The sequence below is a fragment of the Dendrobates tinctorius genome, unplaced genomic scaffold (genome assembly GCF_039654945.1).
Source record: "Dendrobates tinctorius isolate UK_male_01 unplaced genomic scaffold, ASM3965494v1 ptg000021l, whole genome shotgun sequence".
Taxonomy (NCBI): Eukaryota; Metazoa; Chordata; class Amphibia; order Anura; family Dendrobatidae; genus Dendrobates; species Dendrobates tinctorius.
The window spans coordinates 18,809,346-18,824,239 of record NW_027361689.1 but is presented as its reverse complement, the minus strand read 5'-3'; the positions used below and the strand labels follow the sequence as shown (position 1 = coordinate 18,824,239).

At 43.5% G+C, this 14,894-nt stretch overlaps 1 protein-coding gene across 2 annotated transcripts in view; it reads right to left on the bottom strand.

Moving 5' to 3' along the window:
* GREB1 (growth regulating estrogen receptor binding 1) overlaps positions 1-14,894 on the bottom strand; it is a 172,176-nt gene that overhangs the window by 113,007 nt on the left and 44,275 nt on the right. The window contains exons 2-4 of one of the 2 annotated variants that reach the window (XM_073568238.1): positions 10,548-10,704; positions 5,577-5,687; positions 4,202-4,378 (exon numbers count right to left, since the gene is read on the bottom strand). In XM_073568238.1, coding sequence (XP_073424339.1) covers positions 4,202-4,378; positions 5,577-5,687; positions 10,548-10,704 — 445 coding nt within the window. Of the gene's footprint in view, positions 1-4,201; positions 4,379-5,576; positions 5,688-10,547; positions 11,115-14,894 lie in introns of those variants that run through there. The other variant, XM_073568237.1, reaches the window with a different exon arrangement.

Here is a 14,894-nt window from a genome sequence, read left to right as displayed (position 1 = left end):
AACAGTGTCAACCCGTACTATCCGACGGCGTCTGAATGAAAAGGGACTGTATGGTAGGAGACCCAGGAAGACCCCACTTCTTACCCCGAGACATAAGAAAGTCAGGCTGGAGTTTGCCAAAACTTACCTGAAAAAGCCTAAAATGTTTTGGAAGAATGTTCTCTGGTCAGATGAGACAAAAGTAGAGCTTTTTGGGCAAAGGCATCAACATAGAGTTTAGAGGAGAAAAAAAAGAGGCATTCAAAGAAAAAAACACGGTCCCTACAGTCAAACATGGCGGAGGTTCCCTGATGTTTTGGGGTTGCTTTGCTGCCTCTGGCACTGGACTGCTTGACCGTGTGCATGGCATTATGAAGTCTGAAGACTACCAACAAATTTTGCAGCATAATGTAGGGCCCAGTGTGAGAAAGCTGGGTCTCCCTCAGAGGTCATGGGTCTTCCAGCAGGACAATGACCCAAAACACACTTCAAAAAGCACTAGAAAATGGTTTGAGAGAAAGCACTGGAGACTTCTAAGGTGGCCAGCAATCAGTCCAGACCTGAATCCCATAGAACACCTGTGGAGAGATCTAAAAATGGCAGTTTGGAGAAGGCACCCTTCAAATATCAGGGACCTGGAGCAGTTTGCCAAAGAAGAATGGTCTAAAATTCCAGCAGAGCATTGTAAGAAACTCATTGATGGTTACCGGAAGAGGTTGGTCGCAGTTATTTTGGCTAAAGGTTGTGCAACCAAGTATTAGGCTGAGGGTGCCAATACTTTTGTCTGGCCCATTTTTGGAGTTTTGTGTGAAATGATCAATGTTTTGCTTTTTGCTTCATTCTCTTTTGTGTTTTTTCATTTAAGACAAATTAAATGAAGATAAAAATACCAAAGAATTTGTGTTTGCAATCATTTTCAGGAAGAAACTGAGTATTATCTGACAGAATTGCAGGGGTGTCAATACTTTTGGCCACAACTGAACATGTGGGTTAAATCCTTCTGACAATATTCCCTTTAACATGCTATTGTTCCAGAGGGAGTCTAACTACTGTCAGATTTGTCAGGCGAATGCTTGTTCCGGTGACAACTATCTCTCTCGACCCCTCCATGCACATGCACGCTCATCTTGGATGAGCATTCATTAGTGCTCCAAAGGGAAAGCACAGGAAGCTTTTAATTACAGTAATTTATCTTTTGTTGGCATTTACGTGCCTTTTGGTTGTTTTAAAAGGTATTGAATTGATCTAATGCCAAGCTTGGCCATCTACCTTAGGGGCAGCCATCATTGAGTGGAGGCGCCAATTTGCATCCAAGGTAGGGTGCCAACCTACGCTGACAGGCAGGGCCTTCTTTAGGGAATTATAGGGCGAATTAGGGCGCCCCAGTTTGGTGACTAGAGTATACCATTTCTTTGGTTCTTTGACCAGTTGTTTGGCCTTCTCTAAGAGAAAGCCACCAAATGACACGTAGGTGGGTGGCTTAGATCCAGGAGAACAAAGCCATCAGAAGTCTGAAAACGGACATGTCCGATTGACATCTCATCCGACCATCAGCCGGCCGGCGCCCCCCATACACACTAGACCATTGGCCGATCCCATTGATATCGGCGGGTTCAGACGACATTTGTCTACGGAGTATGGAGGCCTTCATAGAACACAGGAGGGCTCCTTGGTATGGAGAAGTTGTGGAGATTAGCTGCCGGCCAAACCATCCATCGACTGACAGCTATCGATTGTGCATGGGTCCCCTAAGACGCCATATTCAGTAGGTATCTTCCCCTCATAATTTTCCCTCAAGACATGGAATAAGTACGAGATAAGGAAATCAAAATTTTTTTATGTAGACGTAACAGGCGATTATAATAATAATATAGCACCAGATTGGCCAAGTGTGTGCCGCCGCTGGTGCCCTACGTCTACATTTGTACAGCTGAGCACTAATGGCCGTGTTTCCAGTGGGGCAGGCAGGAGAGGCAGACCTTGCTGACCATTACCTGTGCCCTCTCTGTCTGGAATGTCCACAGACATGTTTATTGAGGAAGTTGGGGGGTGACAATCTGTCTGCAGGCTGTCCTATTGGTGGCCTGGCTTAAACTACTGTCATTTATTGTTCCTTTGTGTCTTTGTTTAAAGTACTATACATACAATGGCTTCCTCCACGCTAATTGCCGAGCTTTCATGTCTGAGACAGATCTGGTCTTCTGGAATTTTACTATCTATGGTTAGGAAGAGAATGAGACGGGTTTGGAAAATGCTAAATGACCTACGACTGTTTGTCATGGAGATCTGCAGGCTGGAAAACAAGTGGATGGTCGTCCTTTGTGCTGTTTATTATAGTGTTGTCGCTTTCTTTCACGCATTCAAGGGGTTTTATGGACAAGGAGGGTACTGTACGTAGGCGTGCATATTAATATATACTGTATATATAGCTATATTTATACGCATACAGTATACTTCCTTTCCCATATGCTTGCTGGAAATTTGCTGGATTATTGCTTACCAAACTATCCACTTTAAAAACATTCTTTAAAGGGAACCTGTCATCTTGAGAAACATTTTTTTTTTTACCTGCAGATATAAAGGTGGTCCGAGTTCGATAATGCTATTAGATATCGAGTTATGAAGGTGCCCGGCCACTGTACTGAAAATGCGGCACCATGAAGAAAATTAACTTTATTTCTCCCGGGAACCGCCGGCTTTCAGTCATGAAGGCGTGACAGTCAACAATCAAGAGAGCGGAGGCTGTGAGCACATCCCGGCACTGACTGATAGCCGGCTCAGCATTTTATCAGCAGAGTTAATAGCATTATCGGACCTGACAGGTTCCCTTTAAATTTTGCGTAGCAGCGGCTACTGGGAGAAAATGAAGTTTTATTCTCCCTGAAACCGCTTGGTTCCAATTATCGGGGCGGTGCATGACAATGGTTGAAGTGGTAGTTGAGCATGGGCACCTTGTCTCCAGTCAAGATGACATTTTAGGATTCCACAGCCCTGTTCTTGTGATCAATGGGGGTCCCAGCAGTCAGCAAAGTAGCTCTTATCCATGGATAGAGGATAACTTTAACTAATATAATCTGCTCATTAAACTCGTTAAAATTCCACATTCCATAGAGATGTCGAGGTGAAAACAAGTCCTGGATGATCAGAATAAGGACTCATTAAGATGTCCGTTTTTCACATACGTGTTTTATCTGTGTTTTTCATTATAGTCTATGCTTTTTACATGTCAGAGACTGGTCAGGTTTCGATCCGGACTGTCGTGGGTCAAACTCTCCCATTCTAATTAATGGACAGATCAGGAATGCTTTCCATGAGACATCCATAAATTGTCCGTTTCTTATGGGTAGAAGAAGGTTGGAATTATTTTATTTTTTTTATTTTGCGTGCAAGAAAACACATTCCACATTGATAGTAAAAATGGATTCAAGGGGACCAAAAAGGGATCACAATCCAACACATGCTCTGTTTTTCGTTTGACGTCCTGAATTATAATATTTATGGAATATTATTTAGATGTTAACCTTTAGTAGATTACTCCAATCCGCTGGACTAAAAGGAGCACACCGAGTGGCTCCCATGTTCCAAAGATACCAGCCAATTGTATTTCTAAAATGAGAGCCCCGATCGCCCCCGGAGCACACATCATTGCCTCAGCAATCCTTTTGACATAACCTACAAATACCGGGAATGTTAAGAGGAAACTAATAAAAATGGCTGTACAATAATTAAAATAAATCAAGGCCACGGAAATAGAAGCAGCACAAAAAAATATCATTCCTACTCATTTTTCTGCCGGTCCGTTCTCATTATGTGCTATTTATACGGTATTCATTTTAGTACAGGATCTGGTCACGGTGCCCCAGCCTTATTCCAGCACTTTAATAGCAGAGTCTATATATTCCGTGACCATACGAGGCACATCCTACCGAAACTGCCTCCAAAATTGCTTTTTCTGAATCTATTCCATGAGGACCCTGATTGCTCAATGGCTTGCAGAGCTGTAACTTAACCTACCAGTCCTCAGATGGAAAACTTTAACTGGAAACCCTAAATATCATTTTTCGGTATTTATTGTTGGCCCATAAGGACCTTTTCGTGCCAAAGGATGACTACAGTCTTCACACCAAGTATAACTTCAACCCTGGCAGGAGGCAAAAAAACACAAAGACTTCATCTTTGATGGTCATCATGGTCAATCGTGTCAAAATATCTATCCACATACCTAGCAGGGCATTGCGGCCATTGTCATCTGGTAGAAATCTCTTGTCTACGGCGCACACCAAAATGTGATCTGGTAAACTAGGCGACTTTGCGCCAACCAATAAAAATCCAGGAGGCACTTCGAACTGCTCGGAGGCAATGGACACCAATCTCAAGTCTTTACCCGCCTGACAAAAGCCTGAAAGAAAGAGAGAAAATCATATTTGTATTTTCTAAACCTTTCCAGAACCCTCAATAAATGGTGAAGTCCATATTCCTAGATCTATGGTTCTGGTCGGACACATCTCAATTAGATCTTTTGTACATGGACACGTTATGACTCTTCCGATTTGCACTGAGCTGTAATAGGGAATCATTAGAAGTCTATGAATCCTTCTGTGCCTTCATATTTCTCCAAAATTATTCCAAGAGAAATTGTGCCCTAGTCCATTACATGCTTGCCCAAACCGCTGTTGGCAAAATACAATAGTGAGGTGGTCCAATAATGGACAACCAATTAGTGCCCCACAAAGTAAAAATATACTTACTGGCCGGACCTGTGGAACTCTTCAAATCAAGGGCTGTGTCCTGCACTGCTCTCTTGACAAACAATTTCAGGTGACTGCGCAGCCGATCAGCTGATGGGCTGCAGCCTTCTCTATTTTGTACAAGCAGAAGAGCAGCATTTCTTCCACTACAACAGAACAGTGAAGGTGACCTTGTATATAATGAGGAGACCAGAAGGCGACACTGGGCTCAGAGCACAGGAGCAGCACTGGTCCAGGAGGTAATTTGTGCAGTACCCCTAGGATCAATAATAGACAACCCCTCTAAGTACTACCAAAGTCCTGTTCAGGAATTCCCTAAAACTAGATTGTCCACTTTTGGACAGTGCTTTCAACTGAGGACATTATTTGTTTGGACTGGAAACTTGGAGCTGATGGCAAGTGAGCAATAACAAATGAAACTGCCTCTAGAAAGGAACACGGTATTAAATATAGGCACAAACCGGATGTGTACGCCATGCCTATAGCTCGGAAGTAGAGTTATTTTTCCAAAATTGTAGTCCTACACCCTAGACAGCAGTCCTCGAAAATATATGCAATATACACAAGCATACTTAGAAAGGAAAAGCGGCTGGTAGACCAGTCTGGGGGCAGCTTATCTTTCGGAAGAGCACAATGAACGGTTAACCGGTCCTACCAAAATTGGTCAACAGTCTTTTAATGCATAAGGCACCATTAGGGGTCAGTGAGATGTTATCATGGTTCTGCTTATTAATGGAAATGAGCATGCATTTCTAAAGAATTTATGTTGGTCAAAAATATTCTGGAGGCTTCATGGACAGCTTTGCAGAAGACATTCTGCAGCATGTACCGCAAGTTCTCAATCCTCACCGTCAGTCGTACAGGAGCCTTCAGGTGGAGGTTTGTCCTGATACGAATGAGCTGGGCTACTTGACCCAGATGTATCATCTTCTTCATCGTCATCTTCATTGTCAACTCCACCTACGGAAAATGAAAGAGGATGTTTTCCAATGGGCACATTCATCAGCTATATTGAAAAACAATTAAAATAGTTCTGGTTTGGACACTAAATGTCCCCACACCACCACTTTAGTCTTTATGCTGCAGCTTGGCTTATTCATTTTGGCTGCTTTTTCTATCAGAAGCCCAGCGCCGGCTCACAAAAAACGAAAATTTGTGAAAACATGAATTTATTATGTCTTATAAACTACAGACTCCCAAGTGAATGGTCAGAAACTGATTAGCTAGATGCCAAATATATACTGTTCCAAGGGGTTGCCCACCTTTTGGGGACTTTTTTTTATGTCTTACTTAAATGCATGAAATTGGGGCTAAAAAATAATTTTTGCAATTGGGTTTCATTAAATATGTTGCACTGTTTGCCATCTCTAGCCTTCGTGTTGCATAGTCCATTACTGACTGGAGAATGAGTGATCTCAGGATCCGTCAGTCATCCCGCTATGACTCTCCGACGGGGAGTTTCTAAGTCTTTGATCTGTGATATTTTGAGCTGACCACAGATCACAATAATATTAAATGTGCCATAAAATAAAGAGCCCGTAAAAGCAAATGGCTCTAAATTTTTAATGAAACCCATTTGTAAAATTGATTTATAGCCCCAAAATACATGCATTTAAGTAAAAAAAAAAATTTGGAGTCATAGGCTGAAGACAGTCATAGACGCTATTTGTCATGTGTAACGTTAAATTGAGATTGTCACCAGAAGATGGTCAGAGTGTCATCAGTTTTTCCCTGGGAAGAAAAAAATAAGTTTCTTCCCCTTCTCCTAATTATCAGTCTGTGAAAAATGGCATCTGAGCGCTGTCTGATTTTATTCACAACCCCTTAGACTTTCATTAATGAGTTTGATCCACCAACTGGACCAATATGCGACGTGTCTGCACTTGAGTTGAGCAAATTTGTTCGGATTCGGTCGCCGAATCTGAATTTGCCATATTTGAACCCTATTTATGCCGAAAGTATGTTTGATGATCGGTCCCGAACATATTTGGTAATTTCTACTCCCATTGACTCTAATGACGTTCGACAAATATTGCAACAACAATATTCACCGCCGATCGTATTCGGAACCGAATCCGAACAATTTTGCTCAATTCTAGTCTTCGCCTCCACCAAAAATACAAAAAATCAAGGACACCTGAAAAGCCCCATAGACTATCATAGTCTGAGTGAAGAACACCGAGAGCACTCGTAGGCGGAAAACTGATGTATGAATGAGCTCATCGTAGTAGAAAACATTTCTGAGCTGCAATCACATTAACGCTCATTCAGATGTCCAATTGCTCGTACACGAGAACACTGGACCGATTGTCCGATCAGAGCCTGATCAGAGTGTGCTATGAGTGCCATCTGATTTTCTTGTACAAAAATTTTCCATTCGGAGAGTGTGTGAAAACCGGACCGCACTCCAATGTCTCCGATATTTTCAGGGGACCACTAGGTCCGAGGAAATAATCCGACAAGTGAATGGCCTCCTAGAGTATTATAGGTACGAGTGCTATCCGTGAAAACCACAGAAAGGACTTGTACACAAAAATCGGACATGTGAAGGAGCCCTAGCGGTATCTCTACTTGTCACGTTTGTTTTTGTTTTGTCTTTTTAAATCGCAAATCGAAAGTAGAAAAGAAAAATTAAATTAAAACATTTTTTTCTTTACACAAATTGTGGCATCTTTAAGGGGTTTTTCTTCCATGGAACTAAACGCATGCCGGGATAGCCTAACAAACACGTAATCCCTCAATGTGTTGCGGCTGTCTAACAGGGGGGTCTCAAACATACTTTTCGAGCTCTCCGAAGACACTCGGCTAGCACCCAGGCATGCTCGGAAAACACCTTAACGCTCATCGCCAGTGTCAATCTTTCAGCTATGTTTGTGCTCTGTAGGTTCCACTCTTGGCTTTGGCATATAGAAATACTGACCGAATACTGACCGAATACTGACCGAATACTGATGTGTGAATGGAGCCTTACAAAGGAACGCGCAGTGCTCCTATGTTCTCTATGAAAGCAGCTGCCAGACTCCAGGGTGAAAAAAAAGGATCAGGCATCAAGCCAGATCCTTATCTCCCCAGACATCATCTGCAGGGGGAGAGTCGGAGACCCCCATTAATATACATCAGGCTATCAGCTGATCTTACCAATATCGCCGGGTTTGGTGAACTTAAAGCCCCTCATACACATTGGACTCATGTTGACCGAATTTGCCGATATCTACAGGTTCAGCAGACAGTCCAAAGTGTCTGGGAGCCAAGGACAGATAAGGGAAGTAAGAATCCAGCATGTCCGGTTTAGGACGGCTGACCCTATTGTCCTCTAGTGATCAGAGGCATCTGGCGGTAGCGCTACTGTATACTGGGGAGTTTTGGGGAGATAGCTGCCATTGTTTGGACGACAGCTATGGGGGGGGATTTAGCCTAATGTGTATGGGGGCTTTAAGGTGGCAAGAACCCCATGAAATGTGATCACTGATGCAATGTCCAAATCCCATATCACTAGAGAGGAAAACCCGCCCCAGTCTGACAGCGCGCTGCCTGCTAAATCCTTAATCCTGTGGGGTTTTTTTTCTTTCCGGAGGTGAATACAGTGAAATGAAAAGTAACATCCCTTCTCCACTAATCCAGGAAACGTCAGGGAATTAGGAACTAAACTAAATGTATCACCTTACTGAGAAACGTGAGCACAAAGGAGCGTTATATGTGGGGCAGAGAGCGAACATGGCACCCGGATCTGAATATATCCATGAGATGCGTGTGCGGAAAACCCAATAGAGTGTCATCAGGCACTTTACAGTATGATATCACAGAGATTAATGGGTTTTGCATAGGACTGCAAGGAATCTTACGGCGTCATCTTACCAGTACTTATAACTTGAAAGAGTTATTCCCAAAATCACAAGATAACCCTTATACCTAGAATAGGGGGATACCTTACTGATTACCGGGTACCAACCACTAGGGCCCCCCAGTGATATCAAAATCGGGGCTCTGGAACCTTGAAAACGGGTCACTGCAGTGCCATCGTAACTAGTAACCGATGCACATGTTTCGCCTCCGCTTTATTGTCTATGGGACTACCGGAGAAAACCCAAGTGCTCCTCTCCGCTCTTTCCGTCAGTCCCATAGACAATGAATGAAGCAGGGGCCAAAAATATGCAGACCCTATTCTCGGAGTCACAGAGTCGGATCTCGGGATGACTGGGTGTCTCAGCATAACAATGTGGCCCCCCAAGAAGAATAAATCAGTAAATAGTAAATTGGGGCCATTGCTGCCTCTTATTCTCACTGCAACATGAACAGCTAATGGTGACTTCACTATGGATAATACGTCATTAGTCGAAAATTAAAACAAGAAACATTTGGGGGTTTTTTTATTATTATTTTAAATATTTTAATTTTTTATTAAAAAAATACAAAATACATTACTTTTTGAGTTTTTAACTTTTTTTAGAATTTTTGTATCATTTAAAATGATACCTTCATCTGTACGATATCATTTATTATTCATTTTATGCTTTTTAGTAAATATCCATTATAACGTATTATATTAACTACAAATATCACGCAGGGTGTTCTGGAGGAAGCGCTAAGATGTCGCTCAGCTTCACAGTGGTGATTACATGGTTACGTTCTGATCAAGTCTAATAACAGCACAAGGGGCTTTATGGATTAGAATGGAAATAGAAATACCAGTCTCGCCATTCATCACCTATGGATTATTAACGTTAATTGATAAAACTAATAATAATAATTTAAAAAAAAACAATATGAAACCCGGCATCAATAGAAATAATCAAATAATAGTAGTTATTATAGTAAAGTAATGATCACGGCTTTTATTATTATTATGATAGTAATTATTATTGCTGTTTCTTCTCATGTAATAATATTACAAGAGATGCAGCAAGAAGGACTATAATAGCTTTAGAAATCTAGATGCCAAAAAGTAATGTTCAGTGTAAAAAATCTAACTATCTTTTATTGTATCATTTTAGATTATTTTTCCATATACAGTATCGCTAAGAAAGAGATAGGGAGGGAAAGATAGATAGATAGATATGGGATATAATATAGATAGATCTGAGATAGAGAGATTGATAGATAATAGCTAAATAGATATGGGATAGATAGAGCGATATATATGGGATATAAGATAGATAGATATAAGATAGATAGATCTGAGATAGAGAGATAGATATGGAATAGATAAATAGATAGATGGATAGATAGATGGGTTTTGTCATCTATTCTGAGGCATTTCGGTGTTCTAGTTTGCGATCCTTGTACTTTGCAGTTGTCATAGACTGCGCACTCTCTCCGGGGTGTTAGTGGGATATATTACATACGATATCTCACAATCCTTTCCTCTCTCATTACTATAAATCTCCTGCTGATCATTCTTGGTCATTTCATTCTAACCTTAGTATGAGGTGTAGGATGTTAGATCCCAAGGATAGAAGTCCACGATGTGATGGGTCGGTGCCCCCCATGTCCCCATGCCTCATTCCCAGCAGTCCCCTCTCCTTGCTTCTGTCTCCCACCCCAGTGGCTGACTCCTGTAAGAGAGTCAGCTCCTGAGCTCAGACCCCTCTTCCTCGCCTGGGTCTTAGATGTCTCCATACTCCCTCTAGTAATAGGTAATAACATACATCGCTCCGACATCTAACTCCTCGCATCGGTGCCAGGTCCATTTCAGAAGCTCATGGAGTACTTGGTGGGACGCTCCACACCAGCCCCATGCAGATGTCACCCATAGTCCAGCATTGGACGCCTGAACCGTAGAGAAGCCCTCCTCAGTGAGGAGAATCAGGAGCAGCCTCTTACCTTCTAGAGATGATAGCTGCTGTTCAGCCTCGAAGTAGAGCTGGGAAAATATCGGTCTGGGGACCAAGTTGTTGGACCTCAGCGAAGCCTCGATGGAATTGTGCAGAACTTCCTCGAAACGTGTTGTCTTCAGTTGTCCGGCATACGAATTCCCCATCTTCCGTAGGAGAAGAAGAACACAGAAGTTAGACTTTGAGGACAATTTTTTTTTTTTTTTGCAAAATAGAAATGTTCTGTGGTGTCCAATCCTGCGGGTCATGTGTATGGGTCCTGGTACAGAAGGACCATGGTGAGGAGAGGAGCTCCAGAGTCCTGTGTGTCCTCCTGGTGCAGAGTGAGGAGCAGAGTGCTGGAGGGAGCACTGTGCAACTGCAATCAGGCAGCCAATTCCTCCTCTGTGACTGTGTGATCTGAGCCTGGGCTTGATATATTGCAGGAAACCACCTGCCAGCAGCTATGGCCAAGTCCCCGGCAGCAGCGACCACAGACTGACACCTTATATAAAGGATCTGTGATCCCACCGAAGGCTCCCTATGGTTTACAAGCTGTACAAGAACATCACAGTAAGAACTGTTTGTCAGACAATTCATCTCCTACCTCCCCCCCAAAAAAAAGAGACACAGAGGATCAATGTGAGCAGAGAGAGACATCTCAACTCTCCAATTAACCCCTTCATGGTAGGGACACACCGACCCCCCCCCCCCCCAAAAAAAAAAAGCCCTCACACGTCATCCGTGATCATCTCGGGACGTCACACACAACTTGTGCGTAGAACAGATCGTTAAACTGCCGACACAAGGCTCCGTATCTCTTCTAATAAAAAGGTGGAAAAAAAGAAAAAACACGAGCGGCGAGATAATTTAACTAGACAAGTAACTGGAAAAAAATGTAATAGATATCAGCGGACGATTTACAATTTTTTTATTCTTACTGAAAAGAATGTAGTTGGGGTTAAAAATAATTTTTGCAATTGGGATCCATTAAAAATTTTGCACCGTTTGCCTTCTATAGCCTCTATTGTTGGCTGCAGAAGGAGTAAACTGAGAAACCGTCAGTCAGCTGGCAGTTAAGGTCTGATTTGGAGTCTGTAGCTCTTTTATGTGGGGGGGGTTAGCTCCTCTCAGCTGATTTATGACCACATCAAAGTTGGATGTGCAGGAAAACAAAGAACCTGTAAAATCAAAATTGTGCAAACTTTTTTTAATGAAACACAATTGCTAAAATTTAACATGTGATAAATAATGATCACTACTACAAACCTCCATACTAATACCAGGGGAGTAATGATCATGGTGGCTGCGACCGGGTCCATGCAGGAAGGGGGCTCACTGACACTAGCGCCTATTTCATCTGGATGTGCCCTCGAGGATGTACATTTAGCTGAAATTATTGCAATGACCCACCGGCATCCCAACACTGCAATACACGCCACCAGCCAGAGACTGGCAGCTAACATCGGCATGTCCGTCACAGGCGACGCCTGGCAGTCACATCATGCGCCATGGCAGGCAAACGGATGTCAGCTGCCAGCTTCTGCACGGGCTATAGAAGAGGATGCTGCATGTCGTGGGAGGAAAGGGATAGGAATCATTCCTTTTAAAAGAGAGGAGAAAAACAGAAGACATTATACCAGGAATGGGCCCAGCATAGGGGACATTATACCGAGGATGTGCCCAGGATAGGGGACATTATACCAGGAATGGGCCCAGCATAGGGGACATTATACCAGGAATGGGCCCAGGATAGGGGACATTATACCGAGGATGGGCCCAGGATAGGGGACATTATACCAGGAATGGGCCCAGCATACTGTAGGGGACATTATACCAGGAATGGGCCCAGGATAGGGGACATTATACCGAGGATGGGCCCAGGATAGGGGACATTATACCAGGAATGGGCCCAGCATAGGGGACATTATACCAGGAATGGGCCCAGGATAGGGGACATTATACCGAGGATGGGCCCAGGATAGGGGACATTATACCAGGAATGGGCCCAGCATAGGGGACATTATACCAGGAATGGGCCCAGGATAGGGGACATTATAACAGGAATGGGCCCAGGATAGGGGACATTGTACCAGGAATGGGCCCATGATAGGGGACATTATACCAGGAATGGGCCCAGCATAGGGGACATTATACCAGGAATGGGCCCAGGATAGGGGACATTATACCAGGAATCAGCCCAGGATAGGGGACATTATACCAGGAATCGGCCCAGGATAGGGGACATTATACCAGGAATGGGCCCAGCATAGGGGACATTATACCAGGATAGGGGACATTATACCAGGAAGGGGCCCAGGATAGGGGGCATTATACCAGGAAGGGGCCCAGACTATCGGACATTATACCAGGAAGAGTTCCAGACTAGGGGACATTATACCAGAAAGGACCCAGGATAGAGGACATTAAATCAGGAAGGGTCACAGGATGGAGAACATTATATCAGAAAGTGGCCCAGGATAGTGGACATTATACCAGGAATGGGCCTAGGATAGGGGACAGTATACCAGGAAGGAGCCCAGAATGGGGGACATTATTACTGGAACTGGCTAGGATGGGGGACCTTATACCAGGAAGGGACCAAGGATGGTGAATATTATCCCAGGACGGTGGACACTATTACTGGGACTGGCCATGATGGGGAATATTATTAAATGGGGCTGGTGGTGAACACATATTTCTTTACAGAATCTAGAATGCTAAAATAGTCCATGCAACTCACCAACATGCAGCTCACGTCTAAACGTTGCACTGGCTCCATCGGACTCTAGTTACGTCACTGACTACTACAGACCTCCGACTGTCACTCTGCTTTAAGAGCAGGCAGAGCTTGTGTCAGGGATGCTAGGGTTGGAAGGGAAATGTGGGCATCAGAAAAACACTTTTTTTAGGCCAGGAAATTTAGATACAGGGTAAAGAAAAGGAAAACCTCTGGTTTGAAAAACTTGTTATGCAAACGTATGGGAGCTGATGTGCCACTCAGGAGCTGGAGAAAGCTTGGTGACCACCAAAGTGTGACTAAGTTTGTTTTTTTAAACACTTTATTGCGTAATGTGAATGTTTTACAAGGTTAGACAAAAAAATCTACCGTAGTTTAAAATAATAAATAAATGAATAATTTCCAATTCGTTCTCTATAGCCCCATATTTATAAATATTTAGGGATGAATAATGTTAGTATGTTTTTTTCTATGTACATCATCGACAGAAAATCTGACAATAAGGGCGCTTTCAGACGTCCATGCAAATTGGTCCGAGATTAGACCGCAGTGTCTGGTTTCAGGTGTTGCTAGACACCACCATGCTCCAAAACAAGAATGGAGTGGGTCCTCCTCTGTGGAGCCCCGCAGATCGCCTTTGAAAAAGGGGACACGGACATTCTACACACAGCATCAGGAATTGGGTCACAAAGCATCATAACGCTAGTCACCAGTGATGAAAGGAGGGCAACATGGCGGCTCAGCGGTTATCACTATTAAGTTTTCTCATACACATCAAATGGCTAGCAGAAGAAAAACGACTACTCTCATACTCATGTATGCTCGGTTTGGCCAAGTGTGCATATATTTTTGACGAAGAGAGGGGAGTAAGCGGCTGCCAGACGCCTCTGAACAAAAGGATTGAGTCTTGAAATGCAACATGCCTAATTTTGCCATTTTTTTTCACCTCTCATCTGCTGTCCAGGGATTATCGGATCGCTCTCAGATGGTCGACCAGTTCCACCAAAACGGGTAGGTTTGGCCGACTTTACTAGAATGTGCATGGAGGCCTTTACAGACTGGGGATTCTGTGCTCACATCCCACCAAAGAAATTTATAGGAGTTTTGAACGAAGATTCACAGTTCTTCTCACACTTTAAAAAATCTCCTGAAAAATTAGTAATATTTTTATTTGAAAAAATGTACTTTTTCTTTTACATAGTCCCACTATAGGACTTCAACTTTTACTTCTCTGCTCACAGTCCTGCAATGCATTAGAGTTGTCAGTGCGACCCTGACAGAACGCCTTTTAGACCCTGACTATGGCTGAGTCTTAAGGTACTGTCACACTTAGCGATGTACCAGCGATCCCGACCAGCGATAAGAGGCCACCGTACCTGGCAGACCCGGCTCTGACAACAATCGGCTCCCCACAATCACGCTGCAGGGTGCCGATAGTTAGAGGTAGTCCCCTCTCTCTCACAGTCCTGTAAATGATGCGATCGATATTGACTGCGGCCTTTAGCGGGTGAAACAGTCAGGGACGGTGCGGACACCAGCCTCGGCTCCTACAGCTTGAGCTCGGCTATCACTCCCGGCTGTGACTGTGCAGACACAGGTTCCGTGCCATATAATCGC